The sequence below is a fragment of the Lipophrys pholis genome, assembly GCF_963383615.2.
Source record: "Lipophrys pholis genome assembly, chromosome: 12".
Lineage (NCBI taxonomy): Eukaryota > Metazoa > Chordata > Actinopteri > Blenniiformes > Blenniidae > Lipophrys > Lipophrys pholis.
Window position 1 is genome coordinate 2,684,886 of NC_137641.1, and position 22,865 is coordinate 2,707,750.

General features: G+C 47.8%; 1 protein-coding gene across 3 annotated transcripts in view; it reads left to right on the forward strand.

Annotated features, from left to right (window-relative positions):
- Nucleotides 1-432: 432 nt before the first annotated feature.
- Nucleotides 433-22,865, forward strand: part of LOC308118184 (kinesin-like protein KIF2A) — a 32,863-nt gene continuing 10,430 nt past the window's right edge. Inside the window, exons 1-10 of one of the 3 annotated variants that reach the window (XM_080477477.1) lie at nucleotides 433-595; nucleotides 1,794-1,888; nucleotides 2,656-2,775; nucleotides 3,363-3,413; nucleotides 3,775-3,826; nucleotides 3,995-4,120; nucleotides 10,420-10,520; nucleotides 10,674-10,769; nucleotides 10,879-10,933; nucleotides 21,496-21,658. In XM_080477477.1, coding sequence (XP_080333603.1) covers nucleotides 532-595; nucleotides 1,794-1,888; nucleotides 2,656-2,775; nucleotides 3,363-3,413; nucleotides 3,775-3,826; nucleotides 3,995-4,120; nucleotides 10,420-10,520; nucleotides 10,674-10,769; nucleotides 10,879-10,933; nucleotides 21,496-21,658 — 923 coding nt within the window. In that variant the 5' untranslated portion in view covers nucleotides 433-531. Of the gene's footprint in view, nucleotides 596-1,793; nucleotides 1,889-2,655; nucleotides 2,776-3,359; nucleotides 3,414-3,774; nucleotides 3,827-3,994; nucleotides 4,121-10,419; nucleotides 10,521-10,673; nucleotides 10,770-10,878; nucleotides 10,934-21,495; nucleotides 21,659-22,865 lie in introns of all 3 variants that reach the window. The other 2 variants (XM_080477476.1, XM_080477478.1) reach the window with 2 other exon arrangements.

Sequence of the window (22,865 nt, forward strand, 5' to 3'; positions counted from 1 at the left end):
GGACGTTAACGGCTAATTGTTTCCAATTAAATCCCCAAAAAACTGCGAAACTGCAAAAAAAGTTCCATTCATCTCCGTTCATCTCATCACACTGAATATCCTTTGAAAGTTTCTTGTAATAAAAGCAGTAGTATGTCTCTCAAAATGCCTTGCAGCCTCTCCATAACCTGGCAGCTGAGCCGTTTCCATGGCAACAAGTCAGGTTTCATAAAGTGATTTTACTACCTGACATGCTAGCTATGCTAACTCGGTTGTACTTATTATTTGTTTCATAATGTTTTTTTAATTATCAATATTCACTCATTTATTAGCTTTGTTGTTGCCTATCATTATTAGCAGTAGTTTTTTATTAACTAGCTCGGAGATCTCGTCGTTGGAATGCCACTTTTATTTTGAAATCTGCTCTTAACAGAACGGTGACTGGCTGGACTGTCTTCCGGTGTCGAGGCGAGCTTGACACCGCTCATTCTCCGCAGCGGCACCGAGCGGGAGCGGACCGGGACCGGGACCAGACCGGGTAGCACCGCGGGGATGATGGCCGCCGTTTTCGGGAAGATCTTCGTGGGGATGTACGTGGAGATCAAACGGAGCGACGGTGCGTACACACACACACACACACGCACACACACACACACACACACACACACACACACACACACACACACACACACACACACACACACACACACACACGGATAGATAGATAGATAGATAGATTAACGGCCGGTCCGGACGGTCCGGTCCTCCCGACCGGACGGAGCTCCGGAGCTCCGGAGCGGGAGCAGCCGCGGCGCTCCCCGGCAGAGAGGCACGGTGTGCGGACACACGCTGCGGACAGTCGCCGGGAGGCTGCGGCTCCGCTGGGCGGGTCCGTCCATCTGCCGGTCGTCCGGCCGCAGACACCGACTCTTCCCGCTGCGTTCGCCCCCCCCCCCTACCGTCCCCCCTCCTCCCTGGTACGGTTCGTGGAAAGCCCCCGGTGCCGCCTCCGGAGCTGCAGCAGCGGCACCGCAGCATCCAGTGGTGTCCTGGCCGGCTGCAGCCCGGGCCTCTCCCCGCTCACTGCGGCTCCTCCTCACCGGACTGACCCGGTTCTGCCGCCGCAGTGGAGACCTGGATCACACCCAGAACCACGTTACTGGAGCTGCTACCAGGTTCCATCCTCTCGTCCTCTCGTCCTCTCGTCCTCTCATCCTCTCTTCCTCTCATCCTCTCATCTCCTCATCCTCAACAGCCACACCCAGCAGCATCCTCAGCCCGGCCAAGGGCCTGGTCCTGGACCCAATCTGGTCCTGAACCCTAGGCGCAATCTTAAACCCAACCCCGTCCACAAAATCAACCTGGTCCCACTGACCATGGACCCCCTGCAGGTTCCTCCAATGATATGGTTTGGTAGCTCCAGGGCTCAGTGGGTTCTCCTTCGGCTCAGGTACTGAGACCTGGTACTGAGATCTGGTACTTGGACCTGGTACTTAGAACTGTTACTTGGACCTGGTACTGAGCCCTGGTACTGAGATCTGGTACTAAGACCTGGTACTTGGACCTGGTACTTGGAACTGGTACTGAGACCTGGTACTTGGACCTGGTACTGAGCCCTGGTACTGAGATCTGGTACTTGGACCTGGTACTGAGATCTGGTACTAAGACCTGGTACTTGGACCTGGTACTTGGACCTGGTACTTGGAACTGGTACTGAGACCTGGTACTTGGACCTGGTACTGAGCCCTGGTACTGAGATCTGGTACTTGGACCTGGTACTGAGCCCTGGTTCTGAGCCTTTGGTCCCCCTGCAGGACGGATCCACCAGGCGATGGTCACGTCGCTGCACGAGGACAACGACAGCGTGACGGTGGAGTGGATCGAGAACGGAGAAACCAAAGGGAAAGAGGTACACACACACACCATAGGAATACCATAAGTAATCTGATTACATTGGTAGTATCTGACTGAATTGTGGGCGGGATGCGAGGCAGTGATGTAACCTCTGTAATTATCCAATCAGACTTCATGTAATCCCTGGGATTACTGCCACCAGTTACATTCCCTGGTCCTTTTCTTTTTGTGTTAATCTGATTGAATTCAGTCTAAAGTGGATCCAGACTCTCCTGATCAGCCCGCGGATCAATCCCAGCATGCTTTGCTCTCATCTGGTTTGTGACTCAGGACGGTTCAGTCTCCAGCAGGGGGCAGTAATCCGATACGCCCGTTACACAGACCGACTCACAAGCCAGATTGTAATCCTTCCTGCCGTCGGATTAGTCCAATCAGATCGAAGCATTTACATGATGCAGTTTTATCCTGATCGGAGCTCAGTCACTTTACTCTTGGTCCGTGTAACTAAAGCTAGTAACTAAAGGTAGTAACTAAAGGTAGTAACTAAAGGTAGTAGCTAAAGGTAGTAACTAAAGGTAGTACCTAAAGGTAGTAACTAAAGGTAGTAACTTCAAACTGGAGTTTAGCGTCAACAGAATGAAAATATTATTTTGGATGTCTGGAACTGTTAGCATCAGCATATTAGCATAATGTGTGTGTGTGTGTGTGTGTGTGTGTGTGTGTGTGTGTGTGTGTGTGTGTGTGTGTGTGTGTGTGTGTGTGTGTGTGTGTGTGTGTGTGTGTGTGTGTGTGTGTGTGTGTGTGTGTGTGTGTGTGTCACAGATCGACCTGGAGAGCATCTTCGCTCTGAATCCAAACTTTGCTCCAGATGAAGAAATTCCACAAAGTCCTGAAGCTCCTCTTCCTCCGTCCAACGTCCCCAAAGTCAGCAAAGTCCCCAAGGTCTGCTCCTCCTCCTTCATCTTTCTCCTCTTCCTCCTCCTCTTCTTCTTCTTCTTCCTCTTATTCATCTTCCTTCCTCCTCTTCCTTCTCCTCATCGTCCTCCTCTTCCTCCTTTTCCTGCTTCTCTTCCTCCTCCTCCTCTTCTTCCTCTCCCTTCCTCCTCTTCCTTCTCTTCATCTTCCTCCTCTTTGTCCCCTTCCTGCTTCTCCTCCTCCTCCTCTTCCTTCTCCTCCTCTTCCTCCTCTTCTTCCTCTTCCTGGACATCCTGCTCCTCTTCCTGCTTCTCCTCCTCCTCCTCTTCCTTCTCCTCCTCTTCCTCCTCTTCTTCCTCTTCCTGGACATCCTGCTCCTCTTCCTGCTTCTCCTCCTCTTCCTCCTCTTCTTCCTCTTCCTCCTCTTCCTGCTTCTCCTCCTCTTCCTCCTCTTCTTCCTCTTCCTCCTCTTCCTGCTCCTCCTCCTCAGTGTTTCAGGCTTCGGCCTGAGGAGGGCGCTCTCTCTGGGTTCAGATGGTCTCTCAGGTCCTCGCTGCTGTTTTTGCTCCATCAATGTTAGAAATGAGTGAAAATGTCTTTTATCCAACCAGCAGCCCAAAAGTCCAAAATTCAGCGCAGCAACACAAATAAGAGGCAGGAAACTGGTGAGTCTGAAGACAGAACGCAACTAAAACGGTCCGTCTGACGGCTTCTCAAACCCGCTTCCTCTCCTCTTTTCATCAACGACGACTATTATGTCAATAATTCATATAACTCCAGAATATTTGACCACAGCTTGTAAATATTCAAAATTCTGCACAATTGAAACCCTAACAACAGCTTTCTATAAATGAATGTCTAAAGCTCATTGTTAACACGGCTTTCTTTTATTAAACTAAAATCATCTTTCTCGTGGATCGATGGAGAGAATTTCAGCTGAAAAGTTCCAATAAGCAGCTTTTTTGATCTACTTGTCAGTGTGGAGGATTATATTTCCTTATTTAACTGCTGCTGTTTGTGTTTCAGACCAGGCGGGTCACGGCGATACCAAAGGCTGAAAATGCTCGAGAGAACCGAGGTACGGTCACGAGGAACCGAAGCCAAGCCGCCGTCCTTCTGACGCGGTTCTAAATACTTTCTGTCTGATAAGATCCCTGATCAGAGCTTCTTGACTCGTGGTTTGATGTTCTGCTGTCACTTCCTGTTGTGAGTTTCCCTCCATTAAACGCTGCTCTGCTGTCCTCAGCTGCGTCGGTGGGGACGACCCGGGCCCGCCCCAGCCAGCACAGCCAGGCCGCCGAGCCGCCGCCCCCCGCCATCACCCCCCAGCCCGCCCTCACCCCGGCGCAGGTGCAGCAGCAGCAGCAGAACGGTGAGACGCCCGTCGGTTCCCGGAGGATCTTGGAGGATCTTGGAGGATCTGTTAGGCCTGTTCACATCCTGTTAGATCCGGACCAGAGTCTCTTCAGGAAAACAACATGGCCACCAACTCTGAACCAGAGCTAATAGATCTCTGGTCCTCGCGATCCTTCTAGTGGGCGGGGTGAGAGGACGTGACATAGAACACAATGCATTCTGGGTAGTAAACAAAAAAAGCAAACCACATGGATCAGAGGAAGCAGACGCAGAAAGAAAAACAAAATATTGTGGAGTTATTGAGGAAGAAGAAGAAAGCAGGAATGTGACCTCATCACACAGCGGTAGTCGTGGGACCAACGCAGAAGTTCCATTGCAGCTCGGGAGGCGGAGCTGCAGCTCGGGAGGCGGAGCTACGGCTCAGAAGGAAGAGCTACAGCTCAGGAGGCGGAGCTACAGCTCAGGAGGCGGAGCTACAGCTCAAGAGGAAGAGCTACAGCTCACGAGGAAGTGCTACAGCTCAAGAGGAAGCGCTACAGCTTGGGAGGCGGAGCTACAGCTCAAGAGGCTGAGCTGCTGCTCAGGAGGCGGAGCTACAGCTGTGAGCCTCGTTCTCTGTGACACAGTGAAAACCTTCTCATTGTGATCAGCAGCATCCAGCTCCTGCTGAAGCTCCTCCTCTCCTGTTACTGAGAGGAGCGTCTGCACCTCATCTGAACACCAGGGGGCAGCGTAGTGCCACATTTCAATAAACCAGTTCACTAAACAACCAGTGAGCACAAAGCGGCACAACAACGGAGGGTTTATATGCCGAGGAGATATTTAAATATTACTGCTGCTCCAGAGTGACGATCGTCACTGACCAATCAGCAGACGGCTGCATTGTAGCTCCGCCTTCTGGAACCATACTGATGTGCGAGCTGCCACAACAGAGGAGGGGCGAAGGATGGTAGCCATTGGTTACGGTTGTTTAGGTACCTTTCGGAACTTTTGTCAGTGGAGACGCAAGAAGCCCCGCCCATCCCGGTGGGACGACGGCTTTAGAGCTTCTCTTAGGGGCTTTTCCACCGGAAAGAACCAGGTGCTAGTTCTGGTCCAGGGCCAGACTTAGCACCAGTTCTTTGTCTTTCCACCTCCAAAGCCCCGGCCAAACTGCTGCTACGCTGGCCCCACTTCGTTGCTGGACCAGAGAGGAGCCAGACTGGGACCCGACGTGTCATCAGCTGGGGGTGGAGTTATCTCTGGAGTTATCTCGGGAGTTATCTCGGGAGTTATCTCTGGAGTTATCTCTAGAGGTATCTCTGGAGGTATCTCTGGAGTTATCTCTGGAGTTACGAGGGAACGGGATTATTTAATCCCCGTTCGCGGAGCTGCGGCTCTCGAGAGCTCTGCCGCGCTCCTCCGCTGTCAGTCCGCTACGTCGGCTATAATTTAGAAGCAGTTTTCCATTGTCATTTATTTTTCACACTTTTCATGGTGACATTATTATAACTAACGTCACGTCCAGGTCTTGTTTCGTGTTCTGACCGCCGGCTGAGGAGCTGCAGCCGCTGAGCAAAGCAGTGGGAGGCTGCAGGGGGCGCTCCGCTCCACTCCGAGACGCTCCAATATTATTTTATAACCACAGAACTTCTTTATAATAAATACTTTTGGTTCACCAGCAACTAAAAAACAAACTACATACTACTGTAAATGAAAGCTGGATTTTATAGGCATAAAATGAGTCTTTTAATGGCTTCATGTGAAAGAGAACTTTAATCAGAGTGTTTACCTAGGTTACCATGGAAACGGCTTTTAAAGCTGCGTTCTATCATTCTACACCTCCGTTCCTCCATGTTGAAGCTTTTGATTCAGACACGTCCAGAAATAAAGTGAAAGGAGCAGAAAGTCCCAAACTCATACATGTATTATTTGTTCCCCTCTATGTCCACTCTGGGGCTCTGGACTAAAACAAGACGGACGTGAAAAAACACCAATAGAGACAAGAAGAGACGTAATGTCTTCTGGCTCTTTGGTGCAGCAGAGGTTCAGGTCAGACTAGATGGAGCGACCCGGACTAAACCTCTGGTACAGTCCGTCTCCTGGTTCCTGGACGAGGCTGTCAGAGCGGAATTGGTGGAATCAGTGACGTATCACGTTTTGGAGTGTCACAGTGACGTAGCTCTACTGGCTCTGCTAACGGTGGAAAAAGAACCGGTTCTTTGGCGGAGCTCATTTAAGAACCTGCCCTAAACTAGAACCTGGTTCTTTTTGGTGGAAAATCCCTATTAGTTCGGGGCCGGTGCCAGACTTATTATATTGTTCCCACGCATATTTTTAATTTTTTTCTCTATAACCACTCTGGGGCTCCGTGTTCGCTGTAGTTTTCAGAAAGACGGTTCAGTGTCGCTTCCGCCTTTTAGGCAGAGATAACTCTAGAGATAACTCCAGAGATAACTCCAGAGATAACTCCGCCCCCAGCTGATGATGCGTCGGGCTCCGCTCTGGCTCCTCTTTGGCCCAGCAACGAAGCGTAGCACCAGTTTAGCCCCTGTTTGGCCGGGGCTTTGGCAGTGGAAAGACAAAGAACTGGTGCTAAGGCTGGCCCTGGACCAGAACTAGAACCTGGTTCTTTCCGGTGGAAAAGCCCGACTCAGACATCGTCGGTTCTCAGAGGCTCCTGAATGCTCCTGAATGCTCCCGGAGGCTCCCGGAGGCTCCTGAATGCTCCTGAATGCTCCTGAATGCTCCCGGAGGCTCCCGGAGGCTCCCGGAGGCTGGTTCCAGCGTCGGCTGGTAGTTGGACTGACGTCACGCTGCAGCTCAGCTGTTTCCTCTCAAAGGCTCTTTGACTACTGAAGCTTCACACTGCAGCTCCTGTTGCTGCTCAGAAAATAACGTTCCTCTCAGCCATCCAAAACAATTCCATGGTTCTACACAAAGGCTGTTTACACAGTGACCACACACACACACACACACACACACACACACACACGCACACAAAAAAAATGTACTTAGGGAAGTACTTCCAGTTTTATGACCATACTCACAAATAACCTGAAATTGAAAGTAAAAGCAAGCGAGAATGCGTTAACGAGAGTTGGTTTAATGCATTAAAAGAGGAAAATAAATATAAATTCACCTGACATGGAAGTCAAATGCAAAATTATATACAAATCTCTAAATTATGAAAAAGTAATGAATTAATAAATACGTGGATAAGAATTTCTGCAGTTTATTCTTCTGTTCTTGGATTAATTATAGTTTGAATGACTCACTGTACCATCTGGTGGCACAATGTGGTATTACAACACTGACCAGCTGCTTGCTTCTGTGTCTGTTTCACTTTGTTGAATCAACAGCGGGTCAGCGGGGCCACGTTAGCTTGAGCAGTTAGCCTAGCTAGCAGGTTTTTAGCTTGTAGTGAGCAGAGATTTGATCATAGTGTGAATTTATGGCCCGTTTAGACGGCAATGATTTGAAGTGAAAAAACAAAACATTTGTAGTGTTTTGGGCGTCAACAAGGCAAAGTTATGTATAAAGCACCATTCAGACACAAGGCAATTCACAGTGCTTCACAAAGAAAATAAAGAAATGCATTAAAACAAATAATGAAGAAAAGTATAATAAATAAGGTAAGAGATTAATTAAGATTAGTTCACTAAGTAGAGTCTATTTTTATTCAGCCTGTGCATCTAGGAATGTTTTAAGTCCTGATTTAAAAGAAGTGAGTGTGTCAGCAGTCTTCAGGTGTTCAGGAAGTTTGTTCCACAGGTGAGGAGGTAGGAACTAAAAGCTGCTTCACCTTGTTTCTTCTGACTGTAGGAACAGTGAGTCAACCTCTTCCTGATGACCTCAGAGGTCTGGAGCTTTGATCTTCTACAAGTCAACCTGAGATGATTTAGGCCGAGACCCTTCAAAGCTTTCTAGAGCAGAAGGACCATTCTGAAGTCCTTTGATACACAGGCAGCCAGTGGAGAGGGTGGAGCAGGGGGAATGAGCTCCACCCTCAGTGTGGTGGTGTAATGTGCTCCACCCTCAGTGTGTTGGTGTAATGTGCTCCACCCTCTTTCTGTTGGTGTAATGTGCTCCACCTTCAGTGTGTTGGTGTAATGTGCTCCACCATCTTTGTGTTAGTGTAATGTGCTCCACCTTCAGTGTGTTGGTGTAATATGCTCCACCCTCTTTGTGTTGGTGTAATGTGCTCCACTCTCTTTGTGTTGGTGTAATATGCTCCACCTTCAGTGTGGTGGTGTAATGTGCTCCACCCTCTTTGTCTTGGTGTAATATGCTCCACTCTCTTTGTGTTGGTGTAATGTGCGCCACCTTCAGTGTGGTGGTGTAATGTGCTCCACCCTCTTTGTCTTGCTGTAATATGCTCCACCTTCAGTGTGGTGGTGTAATGTGCTCCACCCTCTTTGTGGTGGTGTAATGTGCGCCACCTTCAGTGTGGTGGTGTAATATGCTCCACCCTCTTTGTGTTGGTGTAATGCGCTCCACCTTCAGTGTGTTGGTGTAATGTGCTCCACCCTCTTTGGGTTGGTGTAATGTGCTCCACCTTCAGTGTGTTGGTGTAATGCGCTCCACCCTCTTTGTGTTGGTGTAATATGCTCCACCCTCTTTGTGTTGGTGTAATGTGCTCCACCTTCAGTGTGCTGGTGTAATGCGCTCCACCTTCAGTGTGGCGGTGTACTGTGCTCCACCCTCTTTGTGTTGGTGTAATGTGCTCCACTCTCTTTGTGTTGGTGTAATATGCTCCACCTTCAGTGTGTTGGTGTAATATGCTCCACCCTCTTTGTGGTGGTGTAATGTGCTCCACTCTCTTTGTGTTGGTGTAATATGCTCCACCTTCAGTGTGTTGGTGTAATATGCTCCACCCTCTTTGTGGTGGTGTAATGTGCTCCACCCTCTTTGTCTTGCTGTAATATTCTCCACCTTCAGTGTGGTGGTGTAATGTGCTCCACCCTCTTTGTGGTGGTGTAATGTGTGCCACCTTCAGTGTGTTGGTGTAATGTGCTCCACCCTCTTTGTCTTGCTGTAATATTCTCCACCCTCTTTGTGTTGGTGTAATGTGCTCCACCTTCAGTGTGTTGGTGTAATGTGCTCCACCCTCTTTGTGGTGGTGTAATGTGCTCCACCTTCAGTGTGTTGGTGTAATATGCTCCACCCTCTTTGTGTTGGTGTAATGTGCTCCACCTTCAGTGTGTTGGTGTAATATGCTCCACCCTCTTTGTGTTGGTGTAATGTGCTCTACCCTCTTTGTGTTGGTGTAATGTGCTCTACCCTCTTTGTGGTGGTGTAATGTGCTCCACCCTCAGTGTGGTGGTGTAATGTGCTCCGCCCTCAGCGTTCTGGATCAGCTGGAGTTGTCTGACAGGCTTTTTACTGAGGCCTGTAAACACTTCGTCACAATAATCTAACATACTGAAAATAGTGCATCCAGTTATTGGAGTCTGAGAATGCAACTTTTTGAAAACACTCAGACTCCGTCTCCGTGTAGATGACGGACACTCTGCTCCTGGTTTTGGTTTTGGTAGTAACTAGGGCAGTATCTACTGCACATGCTCAGTAGAGACAATCAGAACACTGTGTCCCCTGTGGTGTCATGACTCCCAGTCCATGTTCTCCTGGACTTGGTACTTTTATTTTGACAGTCACAGTTTAAACGGACATCGTTTTCAGAAACCTTTCTGAAATGAAATCCCAAAAACGAGTTTTCACTTGAAACGTCGTGCAAACGGGCCTCAGTCCTCGTCACCGTGAGCCAAAACCATGTTTGCTCCCCGTCGGTCTCTTTTTCCCCCGTCCACGCAACACCATGAAAGCTCCTCAACACGACGTAGTCCACCTGCCAGGCCTATAGGTGGCGCTGTAACGCTGCCACAGAAACACAGCAGAAACAGAGAAGAAGACACGGAGCATGAAACAACGTAGAAAAGAACAAATCCAGCATGTGTCCTTATTAAAGCGACGAGCATCAGCAGCTCCTGCAGCTCCACCTGGAGCAGGTAGTCCGCCATGTTGGTGGTGTTAATGACGTCACGGAGAGGGAGGCGGGGTTATAGGTCGAGAGGCGGGGCCATGACATCATCGTTTTCAGCTAATGTGCGTCTTGTCTGTCAAAGCTGAGGCGGCGTTTTCTAATTCCTCCACTCTGGAACACGCTTTTTAAAAAAACTCACTTCAAGCTCCTAAAACGGTCAGACAGTAACCATGGTGACAGGAAACGGCGTTGTCGTGTGGGCAGGGCCTAAATCAACCCCTCTCTGGGTTTTCTTCAGACGGGATGTGGGCGGAGCCTTTCCATTGCTGATGTTCTGGATGATTCTCTTGCAGCTCGGAGGAAATCCAACTGTGTGAAGGAAGTCGAGAAGCTGCAGGAGAAACGAGAGAAGAGACGACTGCAGCAGCAGGAGCTGCGGGAGAAGAGAGCACAGGTGTCTCTCACACACACACACACACACACACACACACACACACACACACACACACACACACACACACACACACACACACACACACACACACACACACACACACACACACACACACACACAATATAACTGTAATCTATTACTCTTCTGACTCAGGAGGTGGACGTCAATCTGCCGAACTACGAGATCATGTGTATGATCAGAGACTTCAGAGCCAGCCTGGACTACCGACCTCTGACCTCCAACGACCTGGTGAGGGTGGGGGGGACGAATTGGAGGGGGAGGGGGGGTGGGGGTGGGGGGGGGGCATGGGAGGTCATGAGGAGGTGTGAAGACTGAAGTGTGTGTGTTGGTGTTTCAGATCGAGGAGCACAGGATATGTGTGTGTGTCCGCGCTCGTCCACTCAACAAAAAAGGTAAAAACTTTATGCTGCGGGTCAGTGTCTCTCCCTCTCTCTGTCTGTCTCTCTCACTGTCTCTCCCTCTCTCTGTCTGTCTCTCTCACTGTCTCTCCCTCTCTCTCGGTCTCTCTCACTGTCTCTCTCACTGTCTCTCCCCCTCTCTCTGTCTCTCCCTCTCTCTCTGTCTCTCCCTCTCTCTCTGTCTGTCTCTCTCACTGTCTCTCCCTCTCTCTCTGTCTCTCACTGTCTCTCCCCCTCTCTCTGTCTCTCACTCCCTCTCTCTCTGTCTCTCTCACTGACTCTCCCCCTCTCTCTGTCTCTCCCTCTCTCTCTGTCTGTCTCTCTGTGTCTCTCCCTCTCTCTCTGTCTCTCTCACTGTCTCTCCCCCTCTCTCTGTCTCTCACTGTCTCTCCCTCTCTATCTGTCTCTCTCTGTCTCTCTCTGTCTCTCTGTGTCTCTCCCTCTCTCTCTCTCTCTCTCTGTCTCTCTCACCGTCTCTCATTTTCTGTCTGTCTGTCTGTCTCACTCTCTCTGTCTCTCACTCTCTCTCTGTGTCTCTCTCACTTTCTCTCTCTGTCTCACTCTCTGTCTCTCTTTCACTCTCTCTCTGTCCCTCTCTTGCTGTCTCTCACTCTCTCGCTCTGTTTCTCTCTCTCTGTCTCTGTCAGTCTCTGTGTCTCTCTGTCTCTCTCGCTCTCCCCCCTCCCTTTCTGTCTCTGTCTCAGTCTCTCTCTCTCTCTCTCTCTCTCTCTCTCTCTCTCTCTTTGATAAGATATCGGCGAGTGGTTTTAAAAATGTGAATGTGGGGTGCAGAGCCCCCAAACTGAAGCGGGGGGGGGGGTCTCTGAGGAGACAGGAGTTCATGTTCCTGGAGTGTCCGACCCAGACTCTGGAGGTTCCCTTCAGGGTGAAACACGGTGACGGTCCTTCATGGTGTATGCCAGTTCTGGACGGCCCAAATGTTTTGAGTGTGGTGATGTGGGACAGAAACGTGTGGCGTGTCCACATAAACAGCTGGGGGAGACCAGCGTGGGGGCGGGGCCTGCCGGGGGGTCTGCTGTGGCAGCCGCTGGTTCTCCCGCTGCTGCTGCCGCGGTTGCTGCTGCTGCGGTTGCTGCTCCCGCTGCAGCGCCGGGTTCTCAGATTGTGACTGGAGGTCTCAGTGAAGGGACACGGAATAAAAGGTGTTGTGACCTCAATAAACCTGGGATCTTCTCAGGATACAGACACTGTTGACAGCTCCGTCATAATGACGGGAGGAGGAGGAGGAGGAGGATGAAGCAGCTCCGTCATAATGATGGGAGGAGGAGGAGGAGGATGAGGAGGAGGAGGATGAAGCAGCTCCGTCATAATGACAGGGGCAGTGGCGTTTCTAGATGTAAATACTTGGTGGGGCAAGATTTTATTTCAGGTCTTGTGACACCACTGATTTCCAAAGTAAAGTGTGAACACAACCTTTTAGCCACAACATTATAACCACCATTTAGGCACTGATCCAGTAAAAAGGTTGACCCTTTGAGGAATCCGATCGAAAAAAATATTCAATTCAAAAAAAATGTTTTAGTTGATGACAGGACTTGAACCAGGCAAAGTTAATGTATGACAGAAGTTGAACCACTCAACCACCAGTGAAGCTGTGAGTCTACCACGAGTTACCTTCACTTTCTCTGCTAAAGGAAGAGTTTAAAACTCGTACTCGTATTTAATTGACCTAATATTTAGATTCTAATCTGTTTGTTAGCTTTAGCTGCAAACAAGCTGGTATTTGTTCGACTCGCTCTGGTTCTGTGAAGCTCCGCCTCTATCAGCACCAGCCAATCAGCTCTGAGCTTCTATTGATGTTGTTAGTGGGCGGGGCTTCAGGCTTCAAGCCCCACGAGGCATCAAAATCACCTGATCTGAATGAACGGAGCCACAGCCAGAGCATGAACACTTTACTGCATGCAATACACACTGCATGGTGAGAGAGGGGCAAGCTACACTAATGCAATACACACTGCATGGTGAGAGAGGGGCGAGCTACACTACTGCAATACACACTGCATGGTGAGAGAGGGGTGAGCTACACTAATGCAATACACACTGCATGGTGAGAGAGGGGCGAGCTACACTAATGCAATACACACTGCATGGTGAGAGAGGGGCGAGCTACACTAATGAAATACACACTGCATGGTGAGAGAGGGGCGAGCTACACTAATGCAATACACACTGCATGGTGAGAGAGGGGCGAGCTACACTAATGAAATACACACTGCATGATGAGAGAGGGGCGAGCTACACTAATGAAATACACACTGCATGGTGAGAGGGGCGAGCTACACTAATGAAATACACACTGCATGGCGAGAGAGGGGCGAGCTACACTAATGCAATACACACTGCATGGTGAGAGAGGGGCGAGCTACACTACTGCAATACACATTGCATGGTGAGAGAGGGGCGAGCTACACTAATGCAATACACACTCCATGGTGAGAGTGGGGAGAGCTACACTACTGCAATACACACTGCATGGTGAGAGAGGGGAGAGCTACACTAATGCAACACACACTGCATGGTGAGAGAGGGGAGAGCTACACTACTGCAATACACACTGCATGGTGAGAGAAGGGAGAGCTACACTAATGTACCATCAGTGTGGATCAGGAAGAAACAACCTGAAGCAGCAAGAGGAGACCAGTAACCAGGGAGGACAGTCCTCACAGTAATTATGTGCTCTATAAGAGGAAGTTTTATTCACAGACAAAATATTGTAGATAAATAGCATACTTTGCATGCAGTCCTTTCTGATGACACCAGGTGGCGCTTAGCCCCCCTGCCCCTAATGACCAGTCGCCCCTGGACAGGGGAGGAGGAGGAGGAGGAGGAGGCAAGAACCAGCCACCCTGATACACATGTTCTGGACATGTCCAAATTTGAACAGTTTCTGGGAATCAATCTTTAACACCTTGTTAAAAGTATCTATTACTACAGTAAAAACATGCCCATTCATTTCCATATTTGGAGTGACTGCAAGGACTGTAAATTTAGAGGTGTGAAAGACTTGATAGCTTTCTGTACCCTCCTGGCCAGAAGAATGATCCTACAAAAATGGAAGGATCCATTGCCACCCACATATGGAGGCTGGGTCAAAGAGGTCACATATTATATCCAACTAGAGAAGATTTGCTGCTCCTCCAGAGGATCAATTCAACAATTCTATGATGCCTGGCAACCTTTCTTGACTTATTTGGAAAGTGTGAATGCAGATGACGTCTCTGTGTAGTTTAATAAAATGTTATTATTATTATTTTTTTCTTTCTTTTCAATTTAATTAATACATTTTTGGTTTATTTTATTTGTTTATATTTGATGTTTATTTATTTATTTTTAAGCATGTTTATCCCATGTGCATATATGTGTGTGTATTTATGTATACATATTCAATTCAATTCAATTCTATTTGTAAAGCACTAAATCACATCAACAAACATCTCAGAGCCTCTTACAATGATAGAGAACAACAGAACCCAACTAAACCTTCCAGAACCTCTTACAATGATAGAGAACAACAGAACCCAACTAAACCTTCCAGAGCCTCTTACAATGATAGAGAACAACAGAACCCAACTAAACCTTCCAGAGCCTCTTACAATGATAGAGAACAACAGAACCCAACTAAACCTTCCAGAACCTCTTACAATGATAGAGAACAACAGAACCCAACTAAACCTTCCAGAACCTCTTACAATGATAGAGAACAACAGAACCCAACTAAACCTTCCAGAGCAGCAGATGGAACAAGCAACAGTGGAAACCAGGAAGAACTCCCTCTCAGGAAGAACAGTTCATAAGAAGTCCCTCTTCAGGAAGAAAGGGGGCGGAGCCTAGACTCTGGAAGGGGGGGGGGGGGGGGGGGGGGGGCTCTGGAAGGGGGGGGGGGGGGGGGGGGGGGGGGGGGCATCCGCCTTGACCGGTTGGGGGGAGAAGTACATGGGATAGGACAGGGAGAGAGAGGAATAGAAGAGGGAGAGAGAGGAATAGAAGAGGGAGAGAGAGGAATAGAAGAGGGAGAGAGAGAGAGGCAGACAGGCCAGAGCAGTACAAATACTAAGAAAAGTCTATGATGAGCGTTGGTCTGATGATGAACTAATCTCAGTCTGGAGTTTAAGGGCCGTGCCGTTGCGGTGGGGTCCCGGTGCTGTGGGGGGGTCCCGGTGCTGTGGGGGGGTCGGGTAGTAGGACCGTGGTAAGTCCACTCTGGGAGTCTTGGGTCTGATCCCCTGGATCCTGCTCCCCTCCTGTCAGGATCTGGTGGCTCCAGTAATGTTGTTACACAGAGAGAAAGAAAGAAAGACAAGAAACAGAAGCTCCAAATGTAGAGTTCCTCCCTTTAACGGGAGAGAGGAAATCCCCTCAGCAGTCTAGGCCTAGAGCAGCTCAACTTAGTGCTCCTATTTTATTCCTAATGAGAAGCTCTATCAAAGAGGAAGCTTTTTAGTCTCCTCTTAAATAAACTAATGGTGTGGGCCCTTCGGACCGAGGCTGCTAGTTGATTCCAGAGTAAAGGAGCCATATGGCTGAAACTCCTGCCTCCTCTTTTACTTTGAAGGACTTTAGGGATTACCAACAGTCCTGCATCCTCAGAGCCAAGGGCTCGTGGAGGGTGAGACACTTCTAGAAGTTTCTCCATATAGGACGGAGCCTGGTGATGAAGAGTTTTAGATGTGATCAGAAGGATGTTGAATTCTATTCTAGATTTGATGTGAAGCCAGTGTAAGGATGCTAAGACTGGGGAGATGTGCTCTCAAGCATTTGTTCTGCATCTTTGAAGGACAAGAAGTTTCTCATTTTTGCAATATTCCTTAGATGGAAGAAGGCTGTCCTGGAGACATGTTTAACATGGGACATAAAGGACAGATCCTGATCAAAAATAACACCCAGGTTCCTAATATCACTGTTAGAGGTTAAGGTAATATTATCTAAGGTAATCAGACTATCTGAAAAGTAATCCCTGAGCTTTTTAGGACCTAGGATTAGAACCTCAGTCTTGGATGTGTTGAGCATTAAGAAGTTGATAGACATCCAGGACTTAACGTCCCTGAGGCAGGACTCTAGTTTAACAAGTTGGTCGGCCTGATTGGCTTTAACTGATAAATAGAGCTGAGTATCATCTGCATAACAATGAAAGTTAATGTTGTGTTTCCTAATAATATTTCCGAGTGGTAACATCTAGAGATTAAACAATATGGGTCCGAGGACGGAGCCTTGTGGTACTCCACACCGGACCCGTTCATGCATTGAAGATTTGTTATTTACATGAACAAACTGAAACCGGTCAGATAAATATGATTTAAACCAGTTTAAGGCTAAGTTTTTAATGGCGACGGCATCTTCTAATCTCCTTAAAAGTATATTATGATGGACAGTATCAAATGCGGCACTAAGGTCCAGAAGAAGTAAAGCAGATAGAAGGGCTCTATCTGAGGCCGTTAGAAGGTCATTAGTAACTTTTAGCAGTGCAGTCTCTGTACTGTGGTTCATTCTGAAGCTGGACTGAAGGTCCTCTAACAGATTATTCTCCTGCAGATAATCCTGGAGTTGTTTAGCGACTACTTTCTCCAGAACCTTTGACAGGAAAGGAAGGTTGGAGATGGGCCTGTAGTTTGAGAGAAGGCTTGTGTCTAAGTTTGGCTTCTTAATGAGAGGTTTAATAACTGCTAGTTTAAAGGATTGGGGCACATAGCCTATTGTTAGAGACTGTTTAATAATTGCGAGTATAGAATTATTGATTAGAGGCAGTGCCTCTTTCAGAATTCTAGTAGGAATTGGGTCCAACAGGCTAGTAGTTGGTTTAGCAGAAGAAATAAGGGAATTTAGTTGGGCTAGTTGTATTTGCTGAAAGCATTCCAGATGACTGGATGACCCCAGATGAACGGACGGTAGGGTTTGATGGATGTTATCCCTAAGCGTTGTAATTTTATTTTGAAAGAACTTCATGAAGTCCTCACTACATATATTGTTAGGAATGGTGGGCTCAACGCTATTTTGGTTCTTGGTCAGTTTGGCTACAGTACTGAAAAGAAACCGAGGGTTGTTTTTGTTTTCCTCTATTAAGGATGAGTAGTAATTAGTTCTACTTCTACTCAGAGCTTTCTTATAAGTTTTGAAGCTATCCTTCCAGGCTATATACGTAATCTATGTCTGTTTTTGTTGAACGCCAAGTTCTTTCTAATCTACGGGAGCGTTGTTTAAGCTGGCGGGTTGATGAGTTAAACCATGGGGATGACTTTTCCTGTTTTCATTTTCATTTTTTGAGGAGCTATGTCGTCTAGCGTTGTTTTTCGCATATCTGTCAGACTGTTTGTTAGGTATTCAATGTCAGAGCTAGCAACAGTATACGGGTCAGGAAGATTCACATATAGTATATGTCTATATAGGCATGTGTGCACATACTGTATATTGTGCTGGAATGGAGGAGGGAGGGGTTAAAAGTACTCTGAGTGTTTCTGGGGACTGAGGCTTTCCAACTAAAGAACCGTGAGGGGGTTCAGGAGAACGTGTGGCTGGTTTGTCTCAGTGGAGGTGGTTGCTACCTCAGCTGTCGTACAGGGGGAGAGTTCTGCTGAGTGTCCTCGACTCTCTGGCATAAAGTCATCACCTTGACGCCACCGACAGGCCTGGTTGAAGACATCCAGAGGACGGCCCTGGACGTTTTCTGCTCTGGAATTCACTGGGTCCAAGCAGCAGCTCTGTACCTGCCAGTGGCTGAAGGGGGTCAGGGTCTGATCAACCTTGAATCCAGAATGGCCTCCTTCAGACTGCAGACAGCTCAAAGACGTCTCTATGACTGTGGTCCGGGCTGGTCGAGTCCAGCTCCACTGCTCCTGGGGAGAGCGGGGAACCTGGGGCTTGGAACGCAGCTCTTCCTGATGCAGGCTGAAGGACTGGACCTGACTGGGAGCACCCCCTTCTACAACTCGGTGCGACAAGCCTGGAAAACCCTGAGGGTCCAACGTGAAGCCCTCCAGACTCCAGGCATGTGGTTGTTCCAGGAGCCTCTCTTCTGCAAGGACTTTCTTAAAACTCAAACCCTGCAATCTGCCAGTCTTCAGGAGAGACTCAGAAAGGCCGGTTGTACCAAACTGGGCCATCTAATGAGGCTGACTGCTTTGTCTGGGGCCTCCCTGAAAGAGAAGAGCACCATCACCTCCGTCAGACTGTTCAACCGGGTGGTGGAAGAAGTCTGCAGCCCTGCCACAGCATCTGAGACCGTTTGTGATGGACCAGACTCTGTGAGCAGTGGTGTGAAGACAGTGAGTATGGCTTCCCTTCTCTGCTTGTTGCTCCAGCAGTGGGGGGTGGCAGCAGGGGGGGTTCTGTCTCTCACAGTACCACAGCTGAACAGTTTCCAGGAAGCTTCGAAGAAGAACCTCTACCAGACCTGTGTCAAAGTCTACAACTTCAGCATCTGGCAGAGGTCAGAGAGTCCAGGTGGACTGAGTTCTTTGGCTGGAACTCTTCTCCCAGACCAAGTTGGCGTTCCCTGTACCAGTGTCCTGTTCCTGTTCCCTGTACCAGCATCCTGTTCCCTGTACCAGCGTCCTGTTCCTGTTCCCTGTACCAGCATCCTGTTCCCTGTACCAGCATCCTGTTCCCTTTACCAGCGTCCTGTTCCTGTTCCCTGTACCAGCATCCTGTTCCCTGTACCAGCGTCCTGTTCCTGTTCCCTGTACCAGCATCCTGTTCCCTGTACCGACGTTCCATTGAAAAGCGGACAGCAGACCTCCAGTGGAGGACGGTACATGGCGCCATAGCCATGAACAGATACAGAGAACATTGATCCAGGGGAGAGGGAAGATGGCCTGTTCTGTTCCCAGACTGAAACCTGGTTCACTAGTTTGTGGAGAGTCACAGGTTAACGGCTCGTTTTGATATCTTGAGAAGGTTATTTCAGGGCTACGCAGCGAAGAATAAAGCTGTAAGTACTTTGCTGAACTATCTGTCTGGTTCTGCAAAGTTAGCCATCTGGCTGACCCGCAGGAACAAGACCAAGAACTGTGGCAGCGTGGAGCTGGTGTCGGTTCTCCAGGGACTGGTAAAGGCCCGGCTCAGGGTGGAACGTGCCAATAGTAGACAACCAGTGGAGCAGGTGCTGTTTTCTGTGGGAGGAGGTGGAGAGCTGATTGTCCACATATGATATTGAGAGAACTTCTATGTTCATGGTTTGCTGTTCTTGTTTTTATTTAGCTAACAAAAATAATTTATATATATATATACAGTCGAACCTCTGAGGAGGGGACCCGTTGAGAGCTCCACCCTGTACTGAGCAGACACGTCACTGTGCACCGACACATATTTAACTGTTAACACACCGTGATGAGGGGACACCTGCCTGATGAGGACAACGGACAATATTTACCAGTCTGGTCCACTCAAGATGAAACTGGACAGTATGTGGTACCTGAAGTAAATTAAATCTTATTTAATAATTATCTTGTGTACATCTTATATACATGTGTATGTATTTATAACGTATACATCTTGTATTGATTCAGTTATTTTCTTTTAAATAACCAGAACATATTTGGTGTTTGGTTGGTTCAATATCAACTGGTCCTACAATTTGTCCTCGTGACCCGTCCCTCCGAAGAGAGGAAGACTGTCTTCAGGGGACACTTGCCCTTGGTTTGTAGGGTGTCCCTACAGCAGAGGTTTTACTGTATATATATATATATATATATATATATATATATATATACAGTAGTCCCTACAGCAGAGGTTTTACTGTATATATATATATATATACAGTGGGGCAAAAAAGTATTTAGTCAGCCACCGATTGTCCAAGTTCTCCCACTTAAAATGATGACAGAGGTCTGTAATTTTCATCATAGGTTCACTTCAACTGTGAGAGACAGAATGTGAAAAAAAAAAATCCAGGAATTCACATTGTAGGAATTTTTAAGGAATTTATTTGTAAATTATGGTGGAAAATAAGTATTTGGTCAATAACAAAAATTCAACTAAATACTTTGTAATATAACCTTTGTTGGCAATAACAGAGGTCAAACGATTACTATAAGTCTTTACCAGGTTTGCACACACAGTAGCTGGTATTTTGGCCCCTCCAGGCAGAGCTCCTCTGGAGCAGTCATGTTTTGGGGCTGTCGCCGAGCAACACGGACTTTCAACTCCCTCCACAGATCTTCTCTGGGGTTGAGGTCTGGAGACTGGCTAGGCCACTCCAGGACTTTCAAATGCTTCTTACGCAGCCACTCCTTGGTTGCCCGGGCGGTGTGTTTGGGATCATTGTCATGCTGGAAGACCCAGCCACGTTTCATCTTCAAAGCTCTCACTGGTGGAAGGAGGTTTGGGCTCAAAATCTCACCATACATGGCCCCATTCATTCTTTCCTTAACACAGATCAGTCGTCCTGTCCCCTTAGCAGAAAAACAGCCCCAAAGCATGATGTTTCCACCGCCATGCTTCACAGTAGGTATGGTGTTCTTGGGATGCAACTCAGTATTCTTCTTCCTCCAAACACGACGAGTTGTGTTTATACCAAAAAGTTCTATTTTGGTTTCATCTGACCACATGACATTCTCCCAATCCTCTGCTGGATCATCCATGTGCTCTCTGGCAAACTTCAGACGGGCCTGGACATGCACTGGCTGAAGCAGGGGGACACGTCTGGCACTGCAGGATTTGATTCCCTGTCGGCGTAGTGAGTTACTGATGGTAATCTTTGTTACTTTGGTCCCAGCTCTCTGCAGGTCATTCACCAGGTCCCCCCGTGTGGTTCTGGGATTTTTGCTCACCGTTCTCATGATCATTTTGACCCCACGGGATGAGGTCTTGCGTGGAGCCCCAGATCGAGGGAGATTATCAGTGGTCTTGTATGTCTTCCATTTTCTGATAATTGCTCCCACAGTTGATTTTTTCACACCAAGCTGCTTGCCTATTGTAGATTCACTCTTCCCAGTCTGGTGCAGGTCTACAATTCTTTTCCTGGTGTCCTTCGACAGCTCTTTGGTCTTGGCCATAGTGGAGTTTGGAGTCTGACTGTTTGAGGTTGTGGACAGGTGTCTTTTATACAGATAACGAGTTCAAACAGGAGCCATTAATACAGGACAGAAGAGCTTCTTAAAGAAGAAGTTACAGGTCTGTGAGAGCCAGAGATCTTTCTTGTTTGAAGTGACCAAATACTTATTTTCCACCATAATTTACAAATAAATTCCTTAAAAATTCCTACAATGTGAATTCCTGGATTTCTTTTCACATTCTGTCTCTCACAGTTGAAGTGAACCTATGATGAAAATTACAGACCTCTGTCATCATTTTAAGTGGGAGAACTTGGACAATCGGTGGCTGACTAAATACTTTTTTGCCCCACTGTATATATATATATTTATTTCTGTCTTGACATAAGAATAATGTAATGCCTTTTTGTTTTTTCTCTGGCAAAGTATAATAAAGGATTTTTTGAAACCTCTCTCTCTTCCCCCCTCTCTCTGTCTACCTCTCCCCGTCCTTCTCTCTCTCTCACTGCCCCCCCCCCCCCCCCCGCTCTAACTCGTCCGTGTGCTGAGCAGAGTTGTCGGTGAAAGATCTGGACGTGATCACGATTCCCAGTAAAGATGTGGTGATGGTCCACGAGCCCAAACAGAAAGTGGACCTGACCCGGTACCTGGAGAACCAGACCTTCCGCTTCGACTACGCCTTCGACGAGAACTCCACCAACGAGATGGTCTACAGGTGAGTTCACCTCAAATCAAACTAAACGTGGAAACAACCGGATGAAGACAAAATGTCTCCTTCACAACCACTGAGGTTGTTTTTAAAAGTTCCATTGCTACGGCTTCGATTTATTTTGTTACAGCTTTTGTAGCCATTTTTAGAGATTTTCCACCGTGCTGAGTCTCATAACGGTTCCAGTGGGATTAGTAGATATACTGTACCAGCACCTTTCCCTTATTCTTTATTTTGTCTACCTTTTTTCTTCTTTTCTTCCTTTTTCTTTTTCTCAAATGTGGCTTTTCCACCAACGAGAACCAGGTTCTAGTTCAGGGCCGGTTCTTAAATGAGCCAGAGAACCGGTTCTTTTTCCTCCGTTAACGGAGCCAGTAGAGCCACGTCACTGCGTCACTCCAAAATGTGAAACGTCACTGATTTCAATTTCTCACTGACGGCGCTCATCCAGGAACCAGGAGACGGACTGGAACCGTGGTTTGGTCTGGGTCGCTCCATCTAGTCGGACCTGAACCTCGGATGAAAACATTGAGTCTCCTCGTCGCTCTGTTGGGGTTTTATCACGTCCGTCTTGTTTTAGTCCGGAGCCCCAGAGTGGACATAGAGAAAAAATAATAATAATAATAATGATAATAACCTGAATGATCCTGGGTCTTATTTTTCACCATTCCAACATTCCATAGTGACTTTCTGCTCCTTTCACTTTATTTCTGGACGTGTCTGAATCAAAAGCTTCAACATGGAGGAACGGAGGTGTAGAATGATAGAACGCTGCTCTACAGCCGTTTCCATGGTAACCTAGGTAAACACTCTGATTAAAGTTCTCTTTCACATGAAGCCATTAAAAGACTCATTTTAGCTCTAAAAACTTCAAGCTTTCATTTCCAGTAGTTTGTAGTTTGTTTAGTAGTTCCTGAGGAACCAGAAGTCTGGCTTCATTATTAAGAAGTTCTGTGGAGCGTCTCATAGCAGAGCGCCCCCTGCGGCCTCATGCAGACCTCAGCCTGCCGTCAGAACGCCAAACAAGACCTGGAGGTGAAGTTAGTTACTATGATGTCACCATGAAAAGCCTGAAAAGAACTGGTTCTAGATTCTAGATCCACCAGCTGACTTAGTCTGACAGCAGGAGCTCTGCAGGACTCTGGAGAATCGCGGATAAAATTATCTTGTTCCCTCGTATTATTAACTTCAGGGAAACACTTATTATATCGTA